Source organism: Thalassophryne amazonica, chromosome 17, assembly GCF_902500255.1.
Source record: "Thalassophryne amazonica chromosome 17, fThaAma1.1, whole genome shotgun sequence".
NCBI lineage: Eukaryota > Metazoa > Chordata > Actinopteri > Batrachoidiformes > Batrachoididae > Thalassophryne > Thalassophryne amazonica.
In genome coordinates this window covers 20,100,532-20,125,400 of record NC_047119.1, presented here as the reverse complement: position 1 = coordinate 20,125,400, position 24,869 = coordinate 20,100,532, and the positions used below count along the sequence as shown (strand labels likewise).

The 24,869-nt window shown below is 38.1% G+C and overlaps 1 protein-coding gene across 1 annotated transcript; it reads left to right on the top strand.

Moving 5' to 3' along the window:
* On the top strand, positions 1-23,421 carry lman1 (lectin, mannose-binding, 1). The gene is made up of 13 exons (XM_034192426.1): positions 1-267; positions 2,680-2,834; positions 9,834-9,941; positions 10,242-10,303; positions 10,581-10,680; positions 14,956-15,079; positions 15,875-15,933; positions 16,099-16,231; positions 16,383-16,570; positions 18,272-18,348; positions 22,498-22,654; positions 22,793-22,917; positions 23,000-23,421. Exons 1-13 carry the CDS (start codon positions 45-47, stop codon positions 23,034-23,036), a joined length of 1,548 nt encoding a protein of 515 aa, XP_034048317.1. The 5' UTR covers positions 1-44; the 3' UTR covers positions 23,037-23,421.
* Positions 23,422-24,869: the final 1,448 nt, after the last annotated feature.

Sequence of the window (24,869 nt, the reverse complement as noted above, 5' to 3'; positions counted from 1 at the left end):
TGCTCCTGTTCTGAGCAGCGCTACGTCAGCAGTGATACGGAAACATGGCGGTGTCCACAACGCGGCAGCGGCCGGTTATCAGCGCTCGTTTATTGCTGTTTGTGTTTTTTACTACCTTAATGTTTTACCGCTGTTTAACCACACAGGTTTCGAGCACGTCGGCGTCAGACGCGCCTCCTCACCGCCGCTTTGAGTACAAATACAGCTTCAAAGGTCCGCACTTGGCTCAGTCTGAAGGCAGCATTCCGTTCTGGATCCACACAGGAAGTAAGTTTTCCACAGACAGACTAGGAGTCACAGCTCAGAGACTTTATGTTTTGCGTTTGTGTTTCTGAAGTGAAAACGCTCCCAAGCTAAAGGTCGAGTTTGCAGCGCTGCAAAAAAATCAGAATTTTGAGTGTTGGTTAAGTATTACAGGTGCTGATAATCTTTGTAGGTTTTGTAAAATTATTATTGGTTAAAGGCTCGTATTTTACTCATTTTAAGCAGCGTAATGTGCAGCCAGGTCCAAAAGTAGTGTAGAGTGAAGATTGTCATTTTGCATCTGTGCACACACCACCACAATGGAGTTCAAGACTTCCAATCAACACTAGCTTTTATATTTATTTTATATTAAAAAAAAAAGAATTATATTGTCCTTGCACTTGTGTGGGCCCTGATATCACTTATGAAATCAAAAATAAGCCAGACTGCATCTGGAAAAATGTACGACAAATTCACAGCCATTTTTATACATAATTATTACGTATCATCTAGAACTGACTTGTAGCTGCCTGAAAGTCACCCTGTCTGGGTCCAGGTACAGGCCACTTCGTGCTTGAAGCTACAGGGCAACCCAAATTTCACAAAACTGACAAAATGTAGTTTCTACTGAAATCCAGGCATTAGAACATCAGTTTATTTTAGAAATGTCTCGTAAAATTAGAGCTCATTTAATGAAGAGAACATATTTATCTGGGGGGGATTCCTTAATGAATATTTTATTTTTAACACCGTCTTCAGGATGGCGTGTGTGCATGTATGAGCTTTTGAAAAGACCAGAAGTTGACCGCAGGTGATGCACATGCATGTAGTGTGCACATTGACGTGCGTGAGATGTCTTGTAAATCATTTCAGATGTGTTTGCTGGTTACAAGAACAGTGTTTTTAGTTTTGGAAGCGTTTATTTCTCGCTAGCGTTTATGAGAAACATGTTACATGGGAAATTTTGCTGAGTAAAATTTACTCTGCTGGGATAGCATTTGATCCCAGACTAAATAGAGAAAATTACACTCTATCATTGAGTGAATCAGCTTGACAGTTGTCGCAGATTGAACAGCCCACCCCCTAAACATTGGTTCGCCCTGCCTCCACTGTGCATGTGTCATGCTGGAGCTCAGCCACCCGTGTGACAGTCTCTCCACCCAAAGCGATCAAATGGATTAATGGGATTATTAACCATCAGATGACAAGGCAAAACCTCTTGAATAATTCTAAAGTCAGTTTTAAACAGAAACGAGGCCGTTTTCAGCAGAAATGAGGCTTTAAACGGTAACACGTTGAAATATCCGCAGTGAACGCATCAGCTAGCAGCTTGTGCTGCTGCGGTGCGCTGATTGCTTCCTCTGTCTGTTATTATGGAATAATGCTGAATTTATGCAGACAGGATTGTTGTACAAAAGCTTCAGATATCTGTCGCTGAGATATATGATGACTGGAGTGCAGTTTGAAGCAGAAACGAGGTAATTATCAGTGAACCGTGGCTGATGACGTAAGTGCAGTGAAGGCAGGGTTGATGGAGGACCGTTCAGTCTGCAACACCATCTGAATGCAAGTGGTTTTACTCCATTAAGAGTAGATTTTACACTGTTTTGAGTTGATTTAGCTCTGTGATAGAATATAATTCGCTCTGTTTGGACTGGGATCAAATGCTGTCCCGCAAAATTTCCTATGTAGATTGACACAGCGGTTTTGGAGTGTTTTCTGCCATGTTGGAGTAGGAGCCAGAGAGAGACCAACCAGTGACGTCATGGTGTCTCTCTACTCTCTTGGCTGTCATCATGTCCTTCCTGCAATCCCTCGTGCAAGTCCAGGGATGCCCCCATGTGATCTAAGATGTCACTGTCATCGACACACATACACGCACGCACACATACATACATACATACATACATACATGTGTGTGTGTGTGTGTGTATATATATATATATATATATATGTATATATATATGTGTGTGTGTGTACTCTCCATATGAGCGATTGCGATGATGTCGCTGCTTTGAGCTTTCTCTCATATTTTTGTCAGTTGTTAGGCTCTAGAGAAAAGGCACTGCTGGCACTCAAGGTCATTTCAAACAAATATGAATAAATGTCTTTACCAAACAGCAAAACATACTGCCGCATGACCCCAAATTTACCTTCTGTTCCTACATGTTACTACCAGAGACTCTTTGCCTCCCAGGCAGTGTAACCCAGAAAAACAGAACATAAACATTAACGGCGAACGATTTGTATTTTCAGAGCCCATAATATATAATTTTATTGCCCAAACAATGACTAATTGAGAAACTAATCGACAGATTAATCGCAGATTAAAAGAATCATTATTGCAGTCCTATGTAATTGTTCAGTAAATTTGAGTTTCATCAAGGATGCTTATTAAACAGTGAAGCCACGAACGTCCTCTCCTTTTCCCTGCAGGTGCTATTCCGAGTGCTGATCAGGTGCGCATTACGCCGTCCCTCAGGAGTCAGAGGGGCTCAGTGTGGACTAAAAATAAAGTCGACTTTCAACACTGGGAGGCTGAAGTGACATTCCGAGTATCTGGAAGAGGCAGAATGGGAGCAGACGGTTTGGTAAGGAGGAAGAAACTTTCGCAGTCGATTAATGAGGCAGTCAATTTAGTTTTAGTTATGAGGCATTATCAGCTTTTTTTTTTTTTCCTTTTTTGTTTTATATCACACACTGTTGTCTGTAGTCACTGTACAGTTACATTCAAGTTTAAAGTGGTCTTGAAACATCTGTCAAGATCGATAGTGATAAACGGCTTTTAATTTCAGATGATCATCTCAGGAGTTTGGTTTTGCTGCAGAGCTTCTGCTTTACACTTGACATGGATGCACTTGTGGCTGGCTCACTGACGGCCGTGCTCAATTATTGCATTTTAACGCTCAACCTATCTGTGCTGCTTTAGCATGAAGCTGTTCTGGAAAGCAAATAGAGCTGCAAGAAGTATGAAGTCCCCTGTATTCGTGACTCATCAAAGTACCTCACCAGTTTTGTATTTTGTCCTTCTCTCTGCCAAACTCGATTTCAACCTCTATCAAACGGGAGAAACAGTTTTGTTTTTTGTTTTTTTGTTTTTTTTTTCTTCTCTGTGCCCTCCCTGGAGAATTCTCACACCCACACTAAAGTCCTTCTCTTCTTCATTTATACAGTTAATCTGCATGTGTTTCTGTCACTGCAACGGCTGCTCATTTTGGTTCAGAATTTGGCTGGTACCTTATCCAAATGAGGCTGTTTTGCCTCCCCACTTTAAGCCAGAAGTGTCCAGCAGTGTGTGCACATCTGTAAAATGTAGCAACTTACTTTCTGTGGTGCTTATCTTTGAAACTTGTAGGTGAAGTCAACCTGCATGAAGTTGACCGTCATATTAAATAAAACTTCTAAAAATTCTCACACTGACAAACAGTTTCAATCATTGCGCACCTGTTTACCTTGCATCAGTACGACTAGGGATGGGTATCGTGTACTGGTTCTTTTCGAGAATTGTTAAATGATTCTATCCACCGACATCGATAGCTTTTTGCTTAATGATTCCCTTATCAGTCCTTCAGAGCGGCAGTAATTTTGGAGGGTGTTTGTCGGGAAAATGATCATTTCTCTACGTTGATTGCAGACCCTGCAACGGCTCTGTGATCAACCACTACTGCAACTGCTCCACTTTAAAGCTTGAACCAACAAAGCAGTACTCCAACCCACTGCTTCGTTGGTTCACTGGTTCGATGCTTTTCAGAAGCGGCAAGTCTGCTTCTTAACCCCTGTCAAAGCCATTTAAAGATGTCAGTCGTGTCACTTTTGTGTGGATTAAAGTCACTAACTGGCACTCTTGTCTTGTTGCAGGCAAGTAATGAGAATATTCCTCCGTTATGTTCACACAGCTGCAAACACTGTGCCGCTCTCTGCGGAATCACGTTGGAGTCCAGCCGGAGTTAATAACTTCAAAGCAAATCGCTGTTTTAAATCAAATGACACCTCTTTCCAAACGTTGTAATACAAACAATAAACTACAGTTGACCAAAACATTTTTTTCCTCCCAAAATGAGACGTCCTGCGTTCTTTATGAATTCCATTGATGCTGATGTGCAGCTGGCTATAAGAGCTCGGCTCAGAGGTATAGAGTGACATTTGTGCCATTAATGTCTGAAAGGAAATGCTTTTGTCAAAAACTACAGATTTTATTTATTTCTATTTATGTCCAGAGATCAAGGATCCAGTGACCAATTTCATATTTATTTACTTTAAGACTCAATAAAATGTTGTTGATGTAGAAAACCTGTAAAGCCTAATTTTAGTAGACAGAAAATTCACAAGAGGTATTGATAAAGGAATCAGATCAATAAGTGGAATCAGTAATGGCATCTATCGATAAAACCTTATCAGTACCCATCCCTCTTTACGACTATGCAGTCTACACTAATTCCACTTTTATACCCTTACATACACACCAAAAACTCAACTGATAGCAAGGAAACTCATTTCACAGTTTAGACAGTAACTTCAGGTGTATACCCATTTGATTTTTCACAATTTAATTAATATTGAAATCTACTTAGAATAAAATACATTTGTTTGTGTGGTAGATAACAAAATTACACTTTTGTTGCTGACACGGTAGACCTTTGTGGGAGTCTTCTTACCTGTGTCTGGCAGATATCCAGCAAAACAAACATTTCCAGATTTTATCTGGAGTTCTTCCCAGTAGCGCTCTCTTTTTGTTTTTTGCACTTTGGTCGCACTTGAAGGGATACCATGTTTCTTAAGCTCTGTGAAGCTATCACAAGCATATGTAGCTAGTATTGCTCTTTGACTCTCAAATGGTATACTTGAAAATTGTTTTATCGCAGTTTTTACAGCGGTTGGGACAACATGAGTCAAACAACTTTCTTCTAGTTGACTAGTTGGGTAATTAAAACGGCATGATTTTCTTTCAGTTTAAGGGTAAGTTATTAACAAATATCTTTCAAACAAGTATTTGAGTATTGTATTTTTATGGCTTGGAATAAAAAAAAAAATTGCACCAGGTAGTAGCGCAATTCCAGTAGACTGTACAGTTTTCCATTGGTCCTGCTATGATCTAGCCATCAAAGAGAATTATGGTTTGTCCATTATTTCTTCATCCTATTGAGAATGTGACATTTCTGGGACAGCTAGATCAAAGCAGCATAATTTGTAAATGGTAAGGGATATGGCAGTCTCATGGAATTGTCCAGTACCACAAACATTGTTTCCATCTAGTTCACTGTGTTTATGCCATTTTTTTCAAATTATATTTCTATAGTTGTTGTTTTTAATTAAAGTCGATTTGGAATTTCACTGCTTAAACTGAAATAAAAAAAATCTGTTGCTTTTACATTATTTAAATTTCTAGAAGAGCTAATTGTTTCTCAGTTAGAAATGTGTGAAAATTAACTTATGTGGACCCATTCTGACCATGTGTACATATTGAAGTCATGTTTCCTTGCTTCAGCACACATTTGTCCTTATTAATTTACCATCGAGCTTAGTCATGAAGTTCGGCCCCATTTAAAAAACAAAAAATCGAAAATTTTTCTAATCTTATTTTATAATCACGTACATTTTTTTTATTTATTTTTATTTTGATTAATTTCATTGATGGCAGTACATTTGGTGGAAGAACCGGCACGTCCACTAGGTGGCGAGTGTGCTTTGGTCAAAGACACCCAAAGTTTTCCGATCTGGGACCAGAACTTGCGACTTGTTGTCATTGACACCCACACAGTCAGTTGCTCCGTCTCACTCACGTACAGTATGCGTGTTTATCACACTACTAGCGTGTAGTACACTGACTATATTCAACATGGAAACAAGAATCATTTTAAAAATAGCCGATATTTTCAGTTCCTCACTTGGTATGCAGGTGCTGTATGTGTCATTTTTCAGGTTTGAAATAACGTTGTGTGTACCTGTTTCTAAGAAGAAAAATCTGCCCTCCCGCATCACTTTTTTCTGATGTCAAGGATGATAAACAATTTTTTTTGTTTTGTTTTTTAATGGGGCCTTATAGTAGCATAGTAGTCGATAAAACAGTTTAATTCATCATCCCATCCCACATGGTTCAGAAGCTGAATTTTGTTCTTGGAAAGATTAATTTTGATCACATTGGTAATATAAGACTGTGTATTTTTTTTTTCATGAATACTCTAGGCAAAGTAAAACAAAAAATTATGACTTAAATTGTAAAAAAAAAAAACTCTAAGGAACTGCAGGTTTAAGTATGCTTGTGTGAAAACTCAAAATTGTTGTGCCTCAGGTGGTAGGTGTCACATTTCCATGAGTGCTTGGTTAAGTGTCATCCTTTGTGCACTTCAAGTATGTATTCATGTGTAATTATAGGTTTAGTGACAGCAGTACCTATCAGTAAAAACTCTTCCATGTTTAATGTTAAGAAGTGTTTTTTTATTATTACTATTTTTGCTTACAAGCTTCTTAAAATGTATTATCTTCTGTGATTATTTGATCCATTAGCTCTGGAATTCATGCATGTGTGCTTTTCTGGGTTGGAAACAGATTGCTTGAATATTGGGATGCTTTTGATGCTTTCAGTAGTGAATGATGCAGGTGAATTTGTTCTGCTACATTTAGAAGTTAGCAGGAGGGTGTATTGTAATCAAGCATATTGATAGACCGATTTTAGAAATTGAAAATCAGCATAAACACTCTGTGCCTCAAGTCAAATGAAAACATCTCTAATATAAACAGTCTACTGACATTAAAACAGGTTTTCCTAGTACCCATTATGTTTGACCTGTCAGGCGAACATCGCATGAATACCATACTTGGATGTTCATTCTTTTTTTTTTTTTTTTTTATACCCACTTACTCCAATTAAGGGTCATGGGGAGGCTGTATGTATCAAAAGAATCCCTGCTGTTTTATTGCCTAATGGATGATTTTATCTCAGCATCCCAGTTATTCTCTCTTTTTGTTATTTTTATTACAGTTTGCGCTAAGCTTTATCGATCCATAGTGTTATTTGTCTTTCGCCTGCCTGCGGTCATTCGTGGTCACAAAGAGTGGACCCCATACAGATCCTCGCAGGGATATGACACAAGGTTGACACCAGGTGCCTTTTCTGTTGTAAGTCTTTCTATATGGAGAAGCACAGCTCCTGGTCTTCCCAAAAAGTCTCCCAGGCAAATACTAATCACGACCGACTCTGCTTTATTTCTTAGGTCTGATGTGCCTCATCCATCCACACAGCATACATCCTATAATTTCCCGTTTGAGAGTTTGATGCCTGAGTCCTTTTTACTGCATATCTTCTTGTGACAGTAATTGGCAGTGGTTCTCATAATACATGTGTTTGTAGCACTTTGTGTGATATTACGTCTTGTATGACAAAAAATATTTAAAGGCATTTTTTTTTTCCATCAGCAAATTTCAAGCAGGAAGCACGTCTTGCTTCATAGGAATGTTTCCTATGAAGCAAGACGTGCTTCATAGGAAACATTCATGGTGACAGTATCTGCTCTTCCCTAAGTAATCAGTTACACTAAAACTGACTCCTCCTTGTCTGCAATTCTTGATTGGGAAATTCATGGAAACGGTAGCTTCTCTGGTGTCATTCAGCTGTTGATACACTGAAGCTGATCAGTTCATTGCCTTGTTTGACACTAGGTCTGCACAATACGAGGAAAACCTATAGTGTATGTTATCTCCGTTCAATATTACTATGACGAGATGACTTGCGATAAATGAACAGACATTGAGCCACTGGTCCATCGTTTCTGGCTCTTTCATTTCTCCTGACATAACCACAGTTTGAAAATACAAAAATACAAATGTTGGCTTCCTCCTACCAGTTTATCTCTCACTCACTGTAAAAATAGTGTCAACACTTCAGAGTCAAATCTTGCTTCACGTCATGGTGTTTGTAAATAAGATGTTTATTATGCATATCAGATGACAATGAAAATTTTAAATTTTTTTTTTAAACTGTGATTGGATAGCTGCACACAACTGGTGTAAATTTAATTTGTCTTTGATTATATTCAGTGGCAGTTAGAGCCCAACCAATATATCAGCAGGCCGATATCGGCCGATATAAGCCCTTTTCAAAGTACTTATCGACCAAAATTTTGCCAATAGAATGCCAATAATTTCTCATAAACAGAATAGTTATTAAAATAATGTTTGTCGGCAATGTAAAATGTCCTTGCACCATTTGTCCAGTAGATGGAGCTCTGACTCCATTCAGCTGAGAGCTGCTTACACCCCTGCTTAAATGTGTTCATCACCGGCCCCTGTAGTTCACCATCACACTGCACTGATCAGCTGACAAAAGCATACAAGTAAGTTTATAAGGATGTTTGTAATAATTTTGTGATTACATTCACCCCACATTTCTCCCGTTTCAGTTCAACTCAGTTCGATTAACTCAGTTTATGTAGTAATGTCAAATGTGCTTCATTGCGTCGGTCATGCTTTTTATTAAGCCCACGTTGTGTAGACCTTATTTCTAGCATGAAAAACTTTTGTTTATTGCTAAGAGGTTGAAACATTCAGATTCACTGGTCATCTGGAAGGGTTCTGGGAATTACTGCCATTCGCCATTAACCCTCTGGGGCCGACGCCGTCGTATACGATGGCTGGGACCAAGCTTTACTAAATTGTAAATAACTTTTTAATGATATGAGATAGAAACATACTTTTTGCTGAAAAGTTAACTCAGCAGACTTTCGATCCACCGTCTTTGTACTCCTCATATAAGATGTGTGTCCAATCGGAATTGGTTCTCCATCACATGGTTTTCCAAAATCCAATCGTAGGGCAGATTTACCTCACAATGATATGGCAAAGATCGTTTTCAGGAGTCATATCTTACTAGTTGGCCCATTTGAATAGCCCCCTAACTGCTCCAATTGCGTTTTTGCATTTTTTGAACTTGAAAATTCTTCTCTGTTATAAAGTTAATCAATATGAAGACAAAGCTTCAGCTTGTAGCTCATACCTTTTTTGTTAATAGTCCAAAAAAGAACATTTTATTCATTTAAAAAAAGATAATAATATCGGCTGATCTATCGGCAAATCAGCCGATTTATCGATTATCGGCATTTTTTTCATCCAAATATCGTTAACGGCATCAGCCTCAAAAAATCCATATCAGTCGGGCTCTAGTGGCAGTAAAGGTTTTTTTTTTTTTTTTTTTTTTGTGAGCAGTCATTTGATTATTGTTGTTGTTGCCATTGTTGTTTTTGTAGAGTGTGACAACTTGAAATCTCTGCACATAGTTCTATAAATATTTTATCAGCATCTCATATTGTCATATTATTTACATCCCAGTGTTTTGATGTTGAATCTCCATCAAGTCTGGTCTGCTTGAGATTTTTTCCCCAGTGTGCCAATGTGCTTGGTCACGGGGGGCAGACCAGAAATGAAAGTATGGTCTCGCTGTGCTTCAGCAGTGCTAACCACTAAGCCACCATGCTGCTGGAGATGATTATATACATTCTTTTGTGAAGGTTTTGATTGACCATTTAGATTTTAGGAAATCAAAAACGTTATCATTGTTGGAGATGCTCATGTAAATGTCTCACTTTTTTGTCTTACAGGCTGTGTGGTACACAGTTGAACAAGGCCTCGACGGCCCAGTGTACGGTGCCGCTGACAAGTGGACTGGACTGGGAATCTTCTTTGACTCTTTTGACAACGACGGAAAGGTTGGTGTCAAATATTTCACAGATAATGATTGCAAGTTTCCAAATATGTTCTGACAGAATGGATTTTGTTCAAATGCATGTGTTGAATAAAATGTCATTGGAACACTGATTTCCATTTAAAGCACAAATCTGTTTTCACTGTTAAGTTGAACCTGTGACTGATGGTATAATTTTCTCCTCTGTTTTGAATATCCTGTAGCTCAGGTATGGGATTGATATTGTATGATTGGATTACCTAAAAGCACTTTTAGTCTTCAGATGAAAAAGGATTAATGCGTTTGCTTGTTTTCTCATGTTCAGAAAAATAATCCAGCTATAATTGTTGTGGGAAACAACGGCAACCTTGTTTATGACCACCAAAAGTAAGTAAACACTTTACTGGGCTGTTTTCACCAACTTAAACTTGAATATTTTAAAGAAGATTAGAAAAAAAAATTGTATTTTCTTGAAAATTAATCTGTTTTTCCTAATCTCCAGTCAAAGCTTTGGGAAAAAATGTTTTCCTGTGCCAATCCATTGTCTAGGAAACCACACTTTTTAATGACCACAAACTAGGAGTTTACAAAAACATATATGTGCATTGTTGTTGTTCACTCATTTTATTAAGTGAGATCATAGTAAAATGTTGTTTTGACACAGTGACGGCACCACACAAGCCCTTGGAACATGTTTACGAGACTTCCGCAACAAACCGTATCCTGTCAGAGCCAAAATAACCTACTACAAGAAGACGCTGATGGTAGGAGAGGCCATAAAAAACACTCACACAACCAAATACATTCTCACCTGATGAACATAAAATGTGTTTTATGTTTGTGTGTATGATCATCATTTAAGTTGAAAGTTCACTATATGAAGGAAGGTAGGTGAGAAACAGCAATGCCTCGTTAGATACATAATTTTCCGTGAACTGATGGATGACCATCATCTCATTTTGTTTTATGTTCTACAAGGTTTATCGCATGTACTTCTATTTTTTTTTACCCCTTTTTTGTTCAAGGTCAACTGAAACAACACTAACACTTTTATCTGTTTAAAAAGTCAATCTGCCCTTTACAAACAAAATGTGTTGTCTGCTTAAAGCTACAGTGTGTATTACCTTGGGGTGTTTTTTTTTTTTAATTTTTTTTTTTAGCCGAATAAAAGATTTATAACATCCGCTCATTAGTGTAGCTGCAAAAATAAATCAGTGTGCTTTTTTTATTAACTTAAAATGAGCCCTTCATGTCTACAGGTAAGCGGGCCCCTCCATGGAGGCTGTTATGTTGCACTGCCGTGCTATTAGCCCCAGAAAGAGGTGTTTACTTTGCCAATCATATTGTAGAGCGTGATCTAAGACTGAAGAAAAACAAGCTGAATCAGTGGGTCCTCCCCTAAACACTGTCTACTGGTTGCTCGTGCAGGCTAATGTTATTTACATCACTTTATAAGTGATGTAAAAAAAAATTCAAGACATATTCAGTGACTTGGAAATGTTCATGTATCCATCCCCTAACTTGTTTGAAGAAAACTGGCAATTAAACTGATTATTTACAGGTATTATACCAAAGGGGCTGATTACTTATGCAACCCATCATCTTGGCTTTTATATTTTTAATTAATTTATATCAAGTTGTAGAAATTTACTTTCAGTTGGAGTCTAAGGAAGATAATTTTAAAAATTTTTATATTGAGAAGGCTGGTTTACTTTTGTATTTGAAATGCCATAAACAAATTAAAATGCGGGAAATACCAAGGGGCTGAATACTTTTGCAAGCCAATGTATAGACTACATGCTTAATCAAGAAAAAGAAAATGAGTAGTTTTCTGTCATGATTAAAGATAATATGCAGGGTTAATAAGCATTTGCTTTCTTAGATTAAGTTGTCCTGTAAATTGTAAAAAAAGAGTTACTGACACACAGATATGCTCGTTCTGCTGTTCCTATTTATAAACATCTCACAAAGAGTACGCTCAAATATTTTATCAAACCTTTGTATTCATAGCCATCACAGATAAAACACTGTTATAAAAGATGAGTGACACACATATGAAGCTTTCAGGAAAGTCTTGACTATATTTCCTTGTGAGATGAAGAGGTATGAGCTACAGAATGACAACCCCTGCATCCTTGATCAGTCTCTTGTTGTAAGTTCCATCTATGAGAGGTGTGAATACTAAGATTTTATCAAACACTTGGCCATAGTTCCCTTGAGTTTTATATTTGAGTTTGAACTGAACTTGTTCAGAGACTTTTGCTCCCAAAGTGCACCAGAATGCATCTCCAGAGCATGCAGATAAAAAAAAAATAAAATACACCGCTGAGGTTTGCCACCCACAGATATCTTCAACCAAAAGTTCAGGTTTTCAAACCTCACTTTAATCATTGTATATCAGAAGAAGAGGATAAAAACTTAAAAATTATTTGCATAAGTACTTGCATTGAACAGCACAACTGTTAGTAGCAGGGTTAAAATGTAATTTTAAAATTGTCTTTAGTTTCATGTTACAGTACAAATTTAAATAAAATGAATGCACTTTCTCACATATGAGTGAGAAAGTGCACATCTTTATATTGATGATGAAAATTCAGTCAGGTATGTCTTCTATAATATATTTTAATGTAGAACTATACTAGTGTGTATACTAAGGTATATCTAAAAAGGAAGAGTAGAATAGAAGAGTAGAATCATTAGAAATCTACACCATGTAAAAAAAAATGTAAATAATGAAAATAAGATAACTAGTTAGAGCTATACAGTTAAATTAGCCATTAATAAGCCAGCCATACCTAGCTAGCTAACAAGATAAAAAAAAAAACTGTAACTAGCGTATAAAGTATAATAGCATAGTTAAACCCTACAATAGTGGTATTAACATACATACAACCCCTGGCAAAAATGATGGAATCACCGGCCTTGGAGGATGTTCATTCAGTTGTTTAATTTTGTAGAAAAAAAGCAGATCACAGACATGCCACAAAACTAAAGTCATTTCAAATGGCAACTATCTGGCTTTAAGAAACACTATAAGAAATCAGGAAAAAAAAATTGTGGCAGTCAGTAACGGTTACTTTTTTTAGACCAAGCAGAGGGAAAAAAATATGGAATCACTCAATTCTGAGGAATAAATTATGGAATCACCCTGTAAATTTTCATCCCCAAAACTAACACCTGCATCAAATCAGATCTGCTCGTTAGTCTGCATCTAAAAAGGAGTGATCACACCTTTGAGAGCTGTTGCACCAAGTGGACTGACATGAATCATGGTTCCAACATGAGAGATGTCAATTGAAACAAAGGAGAGGATTATCAAACTCTTAAAAGAGGGTAAATCATCATGCAATGTTGCAAAAGATGTTGGTTGTTCACAGTCAGCTGTGTCTAAACTCTGGACCAAAAACAAACATGGGAAGGTTGTTAAAGGCAAACATACTGGTAGACCAAGGAAGACATCAAAGCGTCAAGACAGAAAACTTAAAGCAATATGTCTCAAAAATCGAAAATGCACAACAAAACAAATGAGGAACGAATGGGAGGAAACTGGAGTCAACGTCTGTGACCGAACTATAAGAAACCGCCTAAAGGAAATGGGATTTACATACAGAAAAGCTAAACGAAAGCCATCAACACCTAAACAGAAAAAAACAAGGTTACAATGGACTAAGGAAAAGCAGTCGTGGACTGTGGGTGACTGGATGAAAGTCATATTCAGTGATGAATCTCGAATCTGCATTGGGCAAGGTGATGATGCTGGAACTTTTGTTTGGTGCCGTTCCAATGAGAATTATAAAGATGACTGCCTGAAGAGAACATGTAAATTTCCACAGTCATTGATGATATGGGGCTGCATGTCAGGTAAAGGCACTGGGGAGATGGCTGTCATTACATCATCAATAAATGCACAAGTTTACGTTGATATTTTGGACACTTTTCTTATCCCATCAATTGAAAGGATGTTTGGGGATGATATCATTTTTCAAGATGATAATGCATCTTGCCATAGAGCAAAAACTGTGAAAACATTCCTTGGAAAAAGACACATAGGGTCAATGTCATGGCCTGCAAATAGTCCGGATCTTAATCCAATTGAAAATCTTTGGAAGTTGAAGAAAATGGTCCATGACAAGGCTCCAACCTGCAAAGCTGATCTGGCAACAGCAATCAGAGAAAGTTGGAGCCAGATTGATGAAGAGTACTGTTTGTCACTCATTAAGTCCATGCCTCAGAGACTGCAAGCTGTTATAAAAGCCAGAGGTGGTGCAACAAAATACTAGTGATGTGTTGGAGTGCTCTTTTGTTTTTCATGATTCCATAATTTTTTCCTCAGAATTGAGTGATTCCATATTTTTTTCCCTCTGCTTGATCTAAAACAGTAACCGTTACTGACTGCCACAATTTTTTTTTTTCTTGATTTCTTATAGTGTTTCTTAAAGCCAGAAAGTTGCCATTTGAAATGACTTTAGTTTTGTGTCATGTCTGTGATCTGCTTTTTTTCTACAAAATTAAACAACTGAATGAACATCCTCCGAGGCCGGTGATTCCATAATTTTTGCCAGGGGTTGTATAACAACAAATGTAGGCAAGTGTGTATTAATGTAGGTTTCCAAACAGAATAGAAGCAACTATATTGTTAGCTACGATAAACGGTGCTACAGCCAGCTAGATATGCTAACGTTAGCTGTTAGGTATAACTAATTGTACCCCACTCCTCCAATTTTTATCAAATTGTGTGTATGGAGACATGATATAAATACCTTAGTGAAAAGATATAAAGGTGGAATCCTCCCAGCTAAAGAGAGCTCTAGGCTCGTGGCTACAGCAACATGTAGGCCAGGTTAGCCTATAACTAGCACGACGGAGAGGGATAAATTCCAGTTAAGCTAACGAACACTTATGTAGCTAACGTTGACAGTAGTAGGTGTAGTTTGAACATATCCACCAAATACCACCTGCAACATTAATAAAGAAAAGGCCTTTCACATCACTCTGTCTTAAAACGGGTACAGTCAGGGTTGTTCTCTCATCCTCTTCAGGTGATGATCAACAACGGTTTCACACCAGACAAAGACGACTACGAGTTCTGCACAAAGGTGGACAACATGATCATTCCCAAAGAGGCCTTCTTTGGCATTTCTGCAGCCACTGGTGGCTTAGCAGGTACTGTTCCATCCTGCGCCACAAATTTGTAAATATTCACCCAGTTTTTGTAAAAAGTAGCACCATGTTTTCTCATATTCCTCACTTAAAGAGATATGGGTCACACCGAGCCTATGCAAGGACGTTAAAACAGATATTCAGTAACTACTGGTACTGCAGGCTTACTTGTAGTTCCTAGGGTTTGTAAGAGTAGAATGGGAGGCAGAGCCTTCAGCTTTCAGGCTCCTCTCCTGTGGAACCAGCTCCCAATTCAGATCAGGGAGACAGACACCCTCTCTACTTTTAAGATTAGGCTTAAAACTTTCCTTTTTGCTAAAGCTTATAGTTAGGGCTGGATCGGGTGACCCTGAACCATCCCTTAGTTATGCTGCTATAGACGTAGACTGCTGGGGGGTTCCCATGATGCACTGTTTCTTTCTCTTTTTGCTCTATATGCACCACTCTGCATTTAATCATTAGTGATCGATCTCTGCTCCCCTCCACAGCATGTCTTTCCTGGTTCTCTCCCTCAGCCCCAACCAGTCCCAGCAGAAGACTGCCCCTCCCTGAGCCTGGTTCTGCTGGAGGTTTCTTCCTGTTAAAAGGGAGTTTTTCCTTCCCACTGTAGCCAAGTGCTTGCTCACAAGGGGTCGTTTTGACCGTTGGGGTTTTACGTAATTATTGTATGGCCTTGCCTTACAATATAAAGCGCCTTGGGGCAACTGTTTGTTGTGATTTGGCGCTATATAAAAAATTGATTGATTGATTGAATGTCTCAGAAATGTTCTAATTCCTAGAATTTCTTTTCTCCATCAGATGACCATGATGTTTTGTCCTTCTTGTTATTCAGACTAACAGAGCCAGACCAGCAACCGGTAACTACGTTTTCCCTCAGCTCCCCGTGCCTGTGTGTGACACTTTCTGTCCTTGTGTGTGCATGCATGCCTGTGCACAACATAGCCTGAGTGCTGCTTCTATTGAGTAAACGGAGGTTTTTTTTTTGTTTTTTTTTTTTGTCCTCTCCCCCTTTCTTATTGAAGCCTCCACCTGATTCTGAGATTCCAAAATCGGACAAGGACAAGTACCAGGAGGAATTTCAGAACTTTCAGCAAGAGCTCGACAAAAAGAAAGAGGAGTTTCAAAAAGAGAACCCAGACATTCAAGGAGGGCCAAGTTAGTCCACATAATAATCTTTTTATTTGTTTTGTGTTATCCATTTGAGAATCCTACTGTTGAATGCTGCATTATGTTATGTAGGGTGCAGTAAATAGGCATCAGTTTGATTTAGTTTGACTAACTGCTCAGACTTATCTGTGTTATTCAGTTGAGGATATTTATGAGAGCGTGAGTGACCGGGAGATCCGCCAAGTGTTTGAAGGCCAGAACCGGATCCATCTAGAGATCAAACAGCTCCACAAGCAGCTCGCTATGATCCTGGACGAGCAGCGGCGATACGTCTCTGTCATCACAGATGAGATTTCCAAGAAGGCAGCTAGTGTTGGCTCAGGACAGGTAAGCTGGAAGAAACTGGTTCAAAACTCAGTGTTTACTGCAGTAATTAATGAGAACTAATTAGTTTTGGTTCAGGAAGATATTCTGGTTGTAGCTCTTAAAGAGCTGAATTAAAAGTTAATATAGGCTTGTGAGTTTCCTGGATCAAAAGCAAGATCCAGGATGAACTGCTTTCCACAGCAGGGACATTCAGGTATCCAGGAGCCCAGCCTGTGAGGTCGAAATGTGTCTGGAAAATGCGGATGAGTCCGATAGATTCCAGTCTACATTTATGCTTGAGCTGGATGCTAATCATTGTGCTAAGATGATGACGGGATGTCTTTGGTACCAAATCTCCATGGAAAATCCATGGTTACTGTTGTAATAAGCACTTACTTAAGCAGACACAGATGCTACATGAGCGAGTGTCAGGTGCAATACTACAGGCATATGGCACATTTTTTTCATGGAATGTCCCACCATTTAAGTACCTCATTGCTGAGTTACCCCAGTGACCAGACCTGGCTCATGAATCAATCATGCCTACATGGAATAAATGATTTTCAGGAGATATGGGAGACGAGGTGTGTCCAGCTTGCTGCCAGTTGGCATTGCAAACTGGCTGTAACTCCAGAAAATGGAAATAGAATTATATTCTGTCCATATTCTATGACAGTTACACTTTCTTGAATATGTAACCATTTAAAGAAAATCATTCTGATTTGTAATAAACTGGGCATCCGAAATGAATCTCTCTGAGAGGAGTTTGAATTTGAGTATATGATTCACTAAAAACCAGGGTCTATGAGTGATTTGACACCAATCTTCTTTGGTCCAGACCTTCAGACTTTTCAGTTTGCTCCAAATCAAAACAGCAAAGTTGCATCGGACCACGATTCATACCAAACCACTAAAATTTGGTCCGGCCAAAAGAAAAGAGATGCTGTCTGTCCATATCAGACTGAATCAGAGTTCAGTATATTTGCAGTGTGAAGAAACTTTTTTAGAAGATGAACCTTTGGACAAATTACAGGAAGTTGAGTCAAATTATCGTCACCCATTAAACAGTAGAAAAATAAAAGAAATGGGCAGCAATTAAAATAATTTACCTGATTAGCACCAGGTGACTGTCTACACTACTGTCCATCTTTTCTACTCTTTAAAGATAAAACGGCTATTTTGTACTTGTCACTGCAGTTGATGGTGAAAGTTGAAAATGTTTGTTTTGACAGCAAGTGGCGTCATGTGCTGCTGGTAATAATATTGTAGTTACAATGAAAGGAATTTGTTCTTTTTTTTTTTCATCCATTTAAATATAACTGTTATATGTTCAAATGGAACATGTGCACCAAACTGACAACAAGCAGATGTCAGACACACGCACATCTGCAAGCCAGTCATTGTCAGTCATGGAGAGATGGCGCCTACATAGAAGATGTTGAGATGCCAATATGTCTTGAACCGTTCTTTAGTCCAACAGCATGAAACCAAAGTAACTGGACCCAATATTTACAAACGGGGACAGTATGACCCATTTATGATACCATTTGATCTGACTTCAGGGGAGGATTCTTGGTAAAGTTGTGCTTTTCGGGTAATAAAGTGCACAACCTGCATAGATGCCTTATATTAGCGTTATAGCTTCTATTGTTTTCTGTTTCTGAAATTAACGTATCTGCTGACATGCTTAACTTTCGGACCGTCATATTGTTTTTTTTGCAGCCAGATTCTGGAGGACAGCAGTTGGGTTCTATTATGGCCACCCAGCAGGAGGTTCTCAGAAATCTCAATGAGCTGAAGTAGGTAACAACACTTCCTATGTTGTTAATATTTTTTAAAATGTAGGTATTGTATTTTGCAAAAGACCTAAGGTACTCATGAAAAACATGGGACATCCTGGCCAGTAAATCCCTTGAATCATATTTAATCTCAGGATGCCGCGGCTGCAACATCACAGGTGTCTGCCAGTGTGATAATCCATCTGCATGAATAGTTTCGTCTGTATCTCCGTCCAGCTGCACTCGCATGCTTATATACAAACATGCACACGGGTCTACCCTCTGCTGGGGACTTATAGGCTTAAATCGTTTTATTAGCATTATTTTCTCTGGATGTGATATTGAAAAACGTGCCTTGTCCTACAGGAGGTGTAACGTGCAGTTTATCAGTAATCTGTTGTGTTCCATGCCTGTGTTCAAAACAGATTTAATAATGTGGAAAAAATAAAGAGGACGGTTTACAGACAGATTTATTTTAAAAAGTATTTCTACAAATATGCTGATGACATCTTAAGATTTCTGTCACTTTGTGACAAAGTCCTTGTGTCACAGATTGAGTCATTCTGACTTTAATTCTGAATTTAGTCCATATACATCAATTTATGACACATTTGAGTTTGACTATATGTACAGTAGGCCAAGACAAAGAGAAATGTCTTTTTTTTTTTTTTTAATCATCACTGGACTTTAAGTACATTTTTTTAAATCACAAACTTTTTTTTTTGACAGTAGTGCACTTATCACTTGTAATTGTAGCTTAATTTTAACCCTCCATCTGCTTAAAAAAATTAATCATAAGATATTAAACATGTTGTTTTATGTAAGTTTAATCTCAGTCTCATGTATCATCAAAGAAACCAGCTGTTTCTATGCCCTAAATCCATCAGGACATTCATCCTCAAATGATTTTGCCTACATGATTTTCTTTATCGTATTGCTTTTACTTATATTTTCCCCCCCTCTACTTAAATTTATTTCTCTTAAGACTCATATAATTTAGAATGAAGGGGAAATTCAACTTTTAGAAGGAATAAGCTGATTGACGCAGTAAGTGGCAGCGCTGGCAAAAGGCTGCAGCTGCTCTCTAATGTGCTAATGCGACGGGCTGATCAACTTTGAAGATTAATTTTATCCTGACCCATCTTTTAAACACAGATGATGGGACATGACTTGGTGTCTAAATGATGATATCCAAACAGGACTTTCTGCCCATAAATGGGTCACTTGTAGTTGATGATTAGATGTAGGGTTTAATAAATGCTCACTTTCTCAAGGGAGATTTTTTTATTATTATTATTCCTCAGTCGAACAAATTAGATTTTGTTTATTCCATCCATGTCCATCGTCTCAGACAAAGGCCACGTCTTAGCACTATTTTTTTCCTCATCAGATCAGTTGTTTTTAAATAAATCTGTCATAAACGGGCAAAACACGTTTTCCATCAAATTCATTTCTTGTCCGAATTCGCCCTCAAGGCCCCCGTGCTTAGGGAACAGAATTCACTTAATTTGTCAAATCACTTTCTTTCTTTGTAATCGTGTTAGGCGTGTTCACGATAAGGGAAGCTTCTTATTCCTTTCGTTGGTAATCAATTTGATGAAATTGAACTTTTTTGACAAATATGATCTGACATTAATGCTAAAGTATTTAATATAAACAAGGTTTATGAAGTTATGAATACTGTAGCTGCAGGAACGGGGCTTCCAAAATCCCAAATACACCTGCTCAAAATGTCAAATAGGAGGAGCTGCACCCAACACAATATGTAACATGACGACATTCAGACCCATGTGCAGACTGGGTAGCTGTTTACTGGTGTCTCTTGGCCGGACACTTTTTGCCCTCCATGCTAATGATCAAATCAATTTTATTTATATAGCGCCAAATCACAACAAACAGTTGCCCCAAGGTGCTTTATATTGTAAGGCAAAAGCCATACAATAATTACAGAAAAACCCCAACGGTCAAAACGACCCCCTGTGAGCAAGCACTTGGCGACAGTGGGAAGGAAAAATTCCCTTTTAACAGGAAGAAACCTCCAGCAGAACCAGGCTCAGGGAGGGGCAGTCTTCTGCTGGGACTGGTTGGGGCTGAGGGGAGAGAATCAGGAAAAAGACATGCTGTGGAAGAGAGCAGAGATCAATCGCTAATGATTAAATGCAGAGTGGTGCATAACTAAGGGATGGTTCAGGGTCACCTGATCCAGCCCTAACTATAAGCTTTAGCAAAAAGGAAAGTTTTAAGCCTAATCTTAAAAGTAGAGGGTGTCTGTCTCCCTGATCCGAATTGGGAGCTGGTTCCACAGGAGAGGAGCCTGAAAGCTGAAGGCTCTGCCTCCCATTCGACTCTTAAAAACCCTAGGAACTACAAATAAGCCTGCAGTCTGAGAGCGAAGCGCTTTATTGGGCGCTCTATCTAATGTTGAAAAGTTTCATATGGTTTCTTCAGCTGAAATCAGACATGAGCAAAATGATAAATGGATCACAATGATGAAGAAAAATGCCAAATTACTAAATCCATTTGTAATCACTGTTATCCTTTCTGTGAGGGGGAAAAAAGCAGCTTATTGTCCTTTTTCTGAGTGTTTGAAACATTGTTCACAGAGGCGGATTCATGAGTCATGCATGTTTCGTGACTTTCCTTGCATCTTCACGACATCAAAGAAACAGTATAGTAAACAAATTTAGTCATTTCTAGCTCTTTGACTTAAGTCAACTTTTGTTTTGGCGTCATGACTGGACTCATTTGTCCAAAGATTTTCCTCTTTGTTTTTGGACCTTTTATTTTATGAACATTAACATTGTTTTTATAAAGAATTCATTTAGCCTTTGAATTTTTTATTTTTTATCATATAGCAGTTTTTTGTGCTTCGCATTTGGGAATTCACAACTTCAAGGAAATAGGGCTAAAAAGTTTTTTGCAAGAATTGGTACTGAATGAAACAATACTGTGATACCTGAAGCTTAGACCCCATTAAAAAAAATACATTCATAGTTCACATCAGAAAAAGGGGGTGAGGGAGGGCAGACTTTAAAAAAAAAAATTTATATATATCTTTTCCTTTAGAAACGGGTACATACGTCATTTCAAACCTGAAAAACGACACATACAGCACCTGCATACCAAGTGAGGAACTGAAAATATCAGCTATTTTTAAAATAAATCTCGTTTCCATGTTGAATACAGTCACTGCACTGCACTCTAGTTGCATGATAAACATGCATACTGTGCGTGAGTGAGACGGAGCAACCGACTGTGTGGTCGTTGATGACAAGCTGCAAGTTCTGGCCCAGCTCGATGAACTTCGGCCAAATCATACTCGCCACCTAGCGGACGTTCCAGTTCTTGCACCAGCTCTACTGCCGTCAGTGAAATTTGCCAAAATAAAAAATTGATGTGGGCCGATTTTGGCATGCGGGCGATGTTGTTTTTTTTTTGTTGTTTTTTTTTCTCTCTCTCTCTCTCTCCTCCATGGAGTCTTATGTTGAATAGGTTTATTTGTTGTTGTTCATCTGTCTGTGTCTCTTTGTGAACAAGATAACTTAAAAACAAACAACTGGATGGATTTTAACCTAACTTTATGGGAATATTACTTGGGCAGATATCGCGCACTGAATAACTTTTGGAGAGGATCAGACAAAGGTCAACAACATGGTGGCAAAAACGTATTCTCTGCTGTGTATCTCTGCAACCAACCGGTCTAGGGAGATGAACAGAAATTTATATTGATCATCAAGATATTTGTGATTGATTGGTATAAGTAATATCAAGATGAATTCACAAAAGAACTTCTTGTTTGTTCAAAAAATACTTTGGAATAATACACACTGGAAGTTGTGACCTTTCAATAAAAGTTGGAGGATTCCGAGAAGCTTGCATATACTGCTAACGTGAACTGTCAGATATGGATATATCCCAGTGTACAGAGAATCAGCCCTCTGATGCTTATGATTTGCTTTCTGAGATGCATGAAGAGACTTGATCATGTTAGAAGCAGCAAGTGGCTCTCCAGCATTGGAAAAGTTGTCCATCTTTAGCCACCTCTTTGTCTCTGATGCTTATGATTTGCTTTCTGAGATGCATGAAGAGACTTGATCATGTTAGAAGCAGCAAGTGGCTCTCCAGCATTGGAAAAGTTGTCCATCTTTAGCCACCTCTTTGTCTCTGCAGAAACAGTTTCCATGCCTCACTGACACAGATAGGCTCAGCCCAACACCAAGGCAACGCAATGGGAACATACGAAACCATGCAACACTTCAACGACCTCAAAGAACATCTACACACAGTCAAAAGGGACATGGAGCACCTGGTCCAGCGTAACGCTCAGGTTTGGATCATGACTAGAGTTTGAAATCTTTTATAAATTAAACAAGGAGTTGGGGGAGAAAAAAGAAATCTGTCCTGTTGACTTCATAAAGGAGTGTTTGAAAACAATAATATGTGACACTGAGATGTTTTCACACAGAATCCTGGTGAGAAAGTCCTGAAGTGTCCTGATCTGCCAGCCATGCCTTCTTGCTTGTCCACTGTCCATTTTGTTGTCTTTGTGATTGTTCAGACCGTCCTGTTCTTTTGCTACATCATGTACAAGTAAGATTTTTTTTTTTATTATTATTGCAATAACTGCTTTCGAATTCAAATGACTCACGTTTTTCCTCTTCTTTTTGTGCAGAAGTCACCAAGAAGCAGCAGCAAAGAAGTTCTTTTGATGAAACACATTCACATAATGTGTGTGAATGGGGACTTCTTTTTTTTTTTTTTTTTTTTTTTGATAATTTTGGCTTGATAATTTTGGGATTGTAAGTTATTATACTTGAAAAAAATAGTTTTGGTTGAGTTTGTTCTGATTAGGTGCAGACCTTTTTAATTTGATCATTACAGTATGAATGGTCGTCCAAATGTGAGAAGTACTATTGTGGGTTTCCGACATGATGTAAAATGTTACAGTATTTTTGATTCTTTGCTTTAAAAGTCAATTTCTGGCAGCCATTCCATGAACTGACTTTGGAAGAAAACAAAACATGAACCCATTTTCAAATGCAGTTTTGTATAAAGGATGAAGTATGGTGATAAAGGCAGATGTCTCATTCTTTACATCTGATTTGAGTCACATACAGCCAGATCTGAGTTTTCACATTCCTGAATGATTTAGATGCAAAGTAGATATTTCTTGTCTATTTATTATTAAGCCTACCAAGGATCACATGATGAAATGCACAAAATATGTCTGTCTTCATACGCACAATACATATTATTATTATTCTCTCGGCTGCTCCCGTTCAGGTTTCCATCTCACCCTGTCCTCTGTATTTTCTTCTGTCACACCTCAGGACAGAGTCCTTGATCACCAGATGAGAGTTTAAGTGTTTTGCTGAGCTCAGTTGTTCAAAAAAAAAAAAAGTTTTCCTTAAAGGTGTCCAGAAAAGTCAGAGAAAAATCAAAATCTCAAAGCAACAGTTTTTATTTGTCAGCAAAGGAAGCAAAATTTCACACAGTCCTCGAGGAACAACGGAACAGCTTCCAGTCATACTGGTTTGTGGTCCTTATATAATGGACAATGTGAAATGGCCAGTTTTTCCACCAAGTGGGTGGTCTTTCTAAATATAGCAAATCTTACACCTATAAAAACAGCTATTAATGATTTTATTTTTCAAGAAATACCCAGTATGAGTATTTCTTCAAATACTCCTTGGAAAATTCACCATTTCTTTAAAAACCCAAATGATCTTTTTTCACTAGTATGTATGATTTTAAATCAATATTACCTTTTTTAACAATTAAGTTCTTTTAAATTTACAAATTCTGGCTTCATTGGTTTAAAAAAAATACGAGTACATCTTGCACACGTTTCTTGCATACAATGTTTGAATACATCAGGTGTGGTTTTCTACAACCCCTTGCAAAAATTATGGAATCACCGGCCTCGGAGGATGTTCATTCAGTTGTTTAATTTTGTAGAAAAAAAAGCAGATCACAGACATGACACAAAACTAAAGTCATTTCAAATGGCAACTTTCTGGCTTTAAGAAACACTAAGAAATCAAGAAAAAAAGATTGTGGCAGTCAGTAACGGTTACTTTTTTAGACCAAGCAGAGGAAAAAAATATGGAATCACTCGATTCTGAGGAAAAAATTATGGAATCACCCTATAAATTTTCATCCCCCAAATTAACACCTGCATCAAATCAGATCTGCTCATTGACATTGACCCTATGCCATGACATTGACCCTATGTGTCTTTTTGCAAGGAATGTTTTTGCAGTTTTTGCTCTGTGGCAAGATGCATTATCATATTGAAAAATGATTTCATCATCCCCAAACATCCTTTCAATTGTCCAAAATATCAACATAAACCTGTGCATTTATTGATGATGTAATGACAGCCATCTCCCCCGTGCCTTTACCTGACATGCAGCCCCATATCATCAATGACTGTGGAAATTTACATGTTCTCTTCAGGCAGTCATCTTTATAAATCTCATTGGAAAGGCACCAAACAAAAGTTCCAGCATCATCACCTTGCCCAATGCAGATTCGAGATT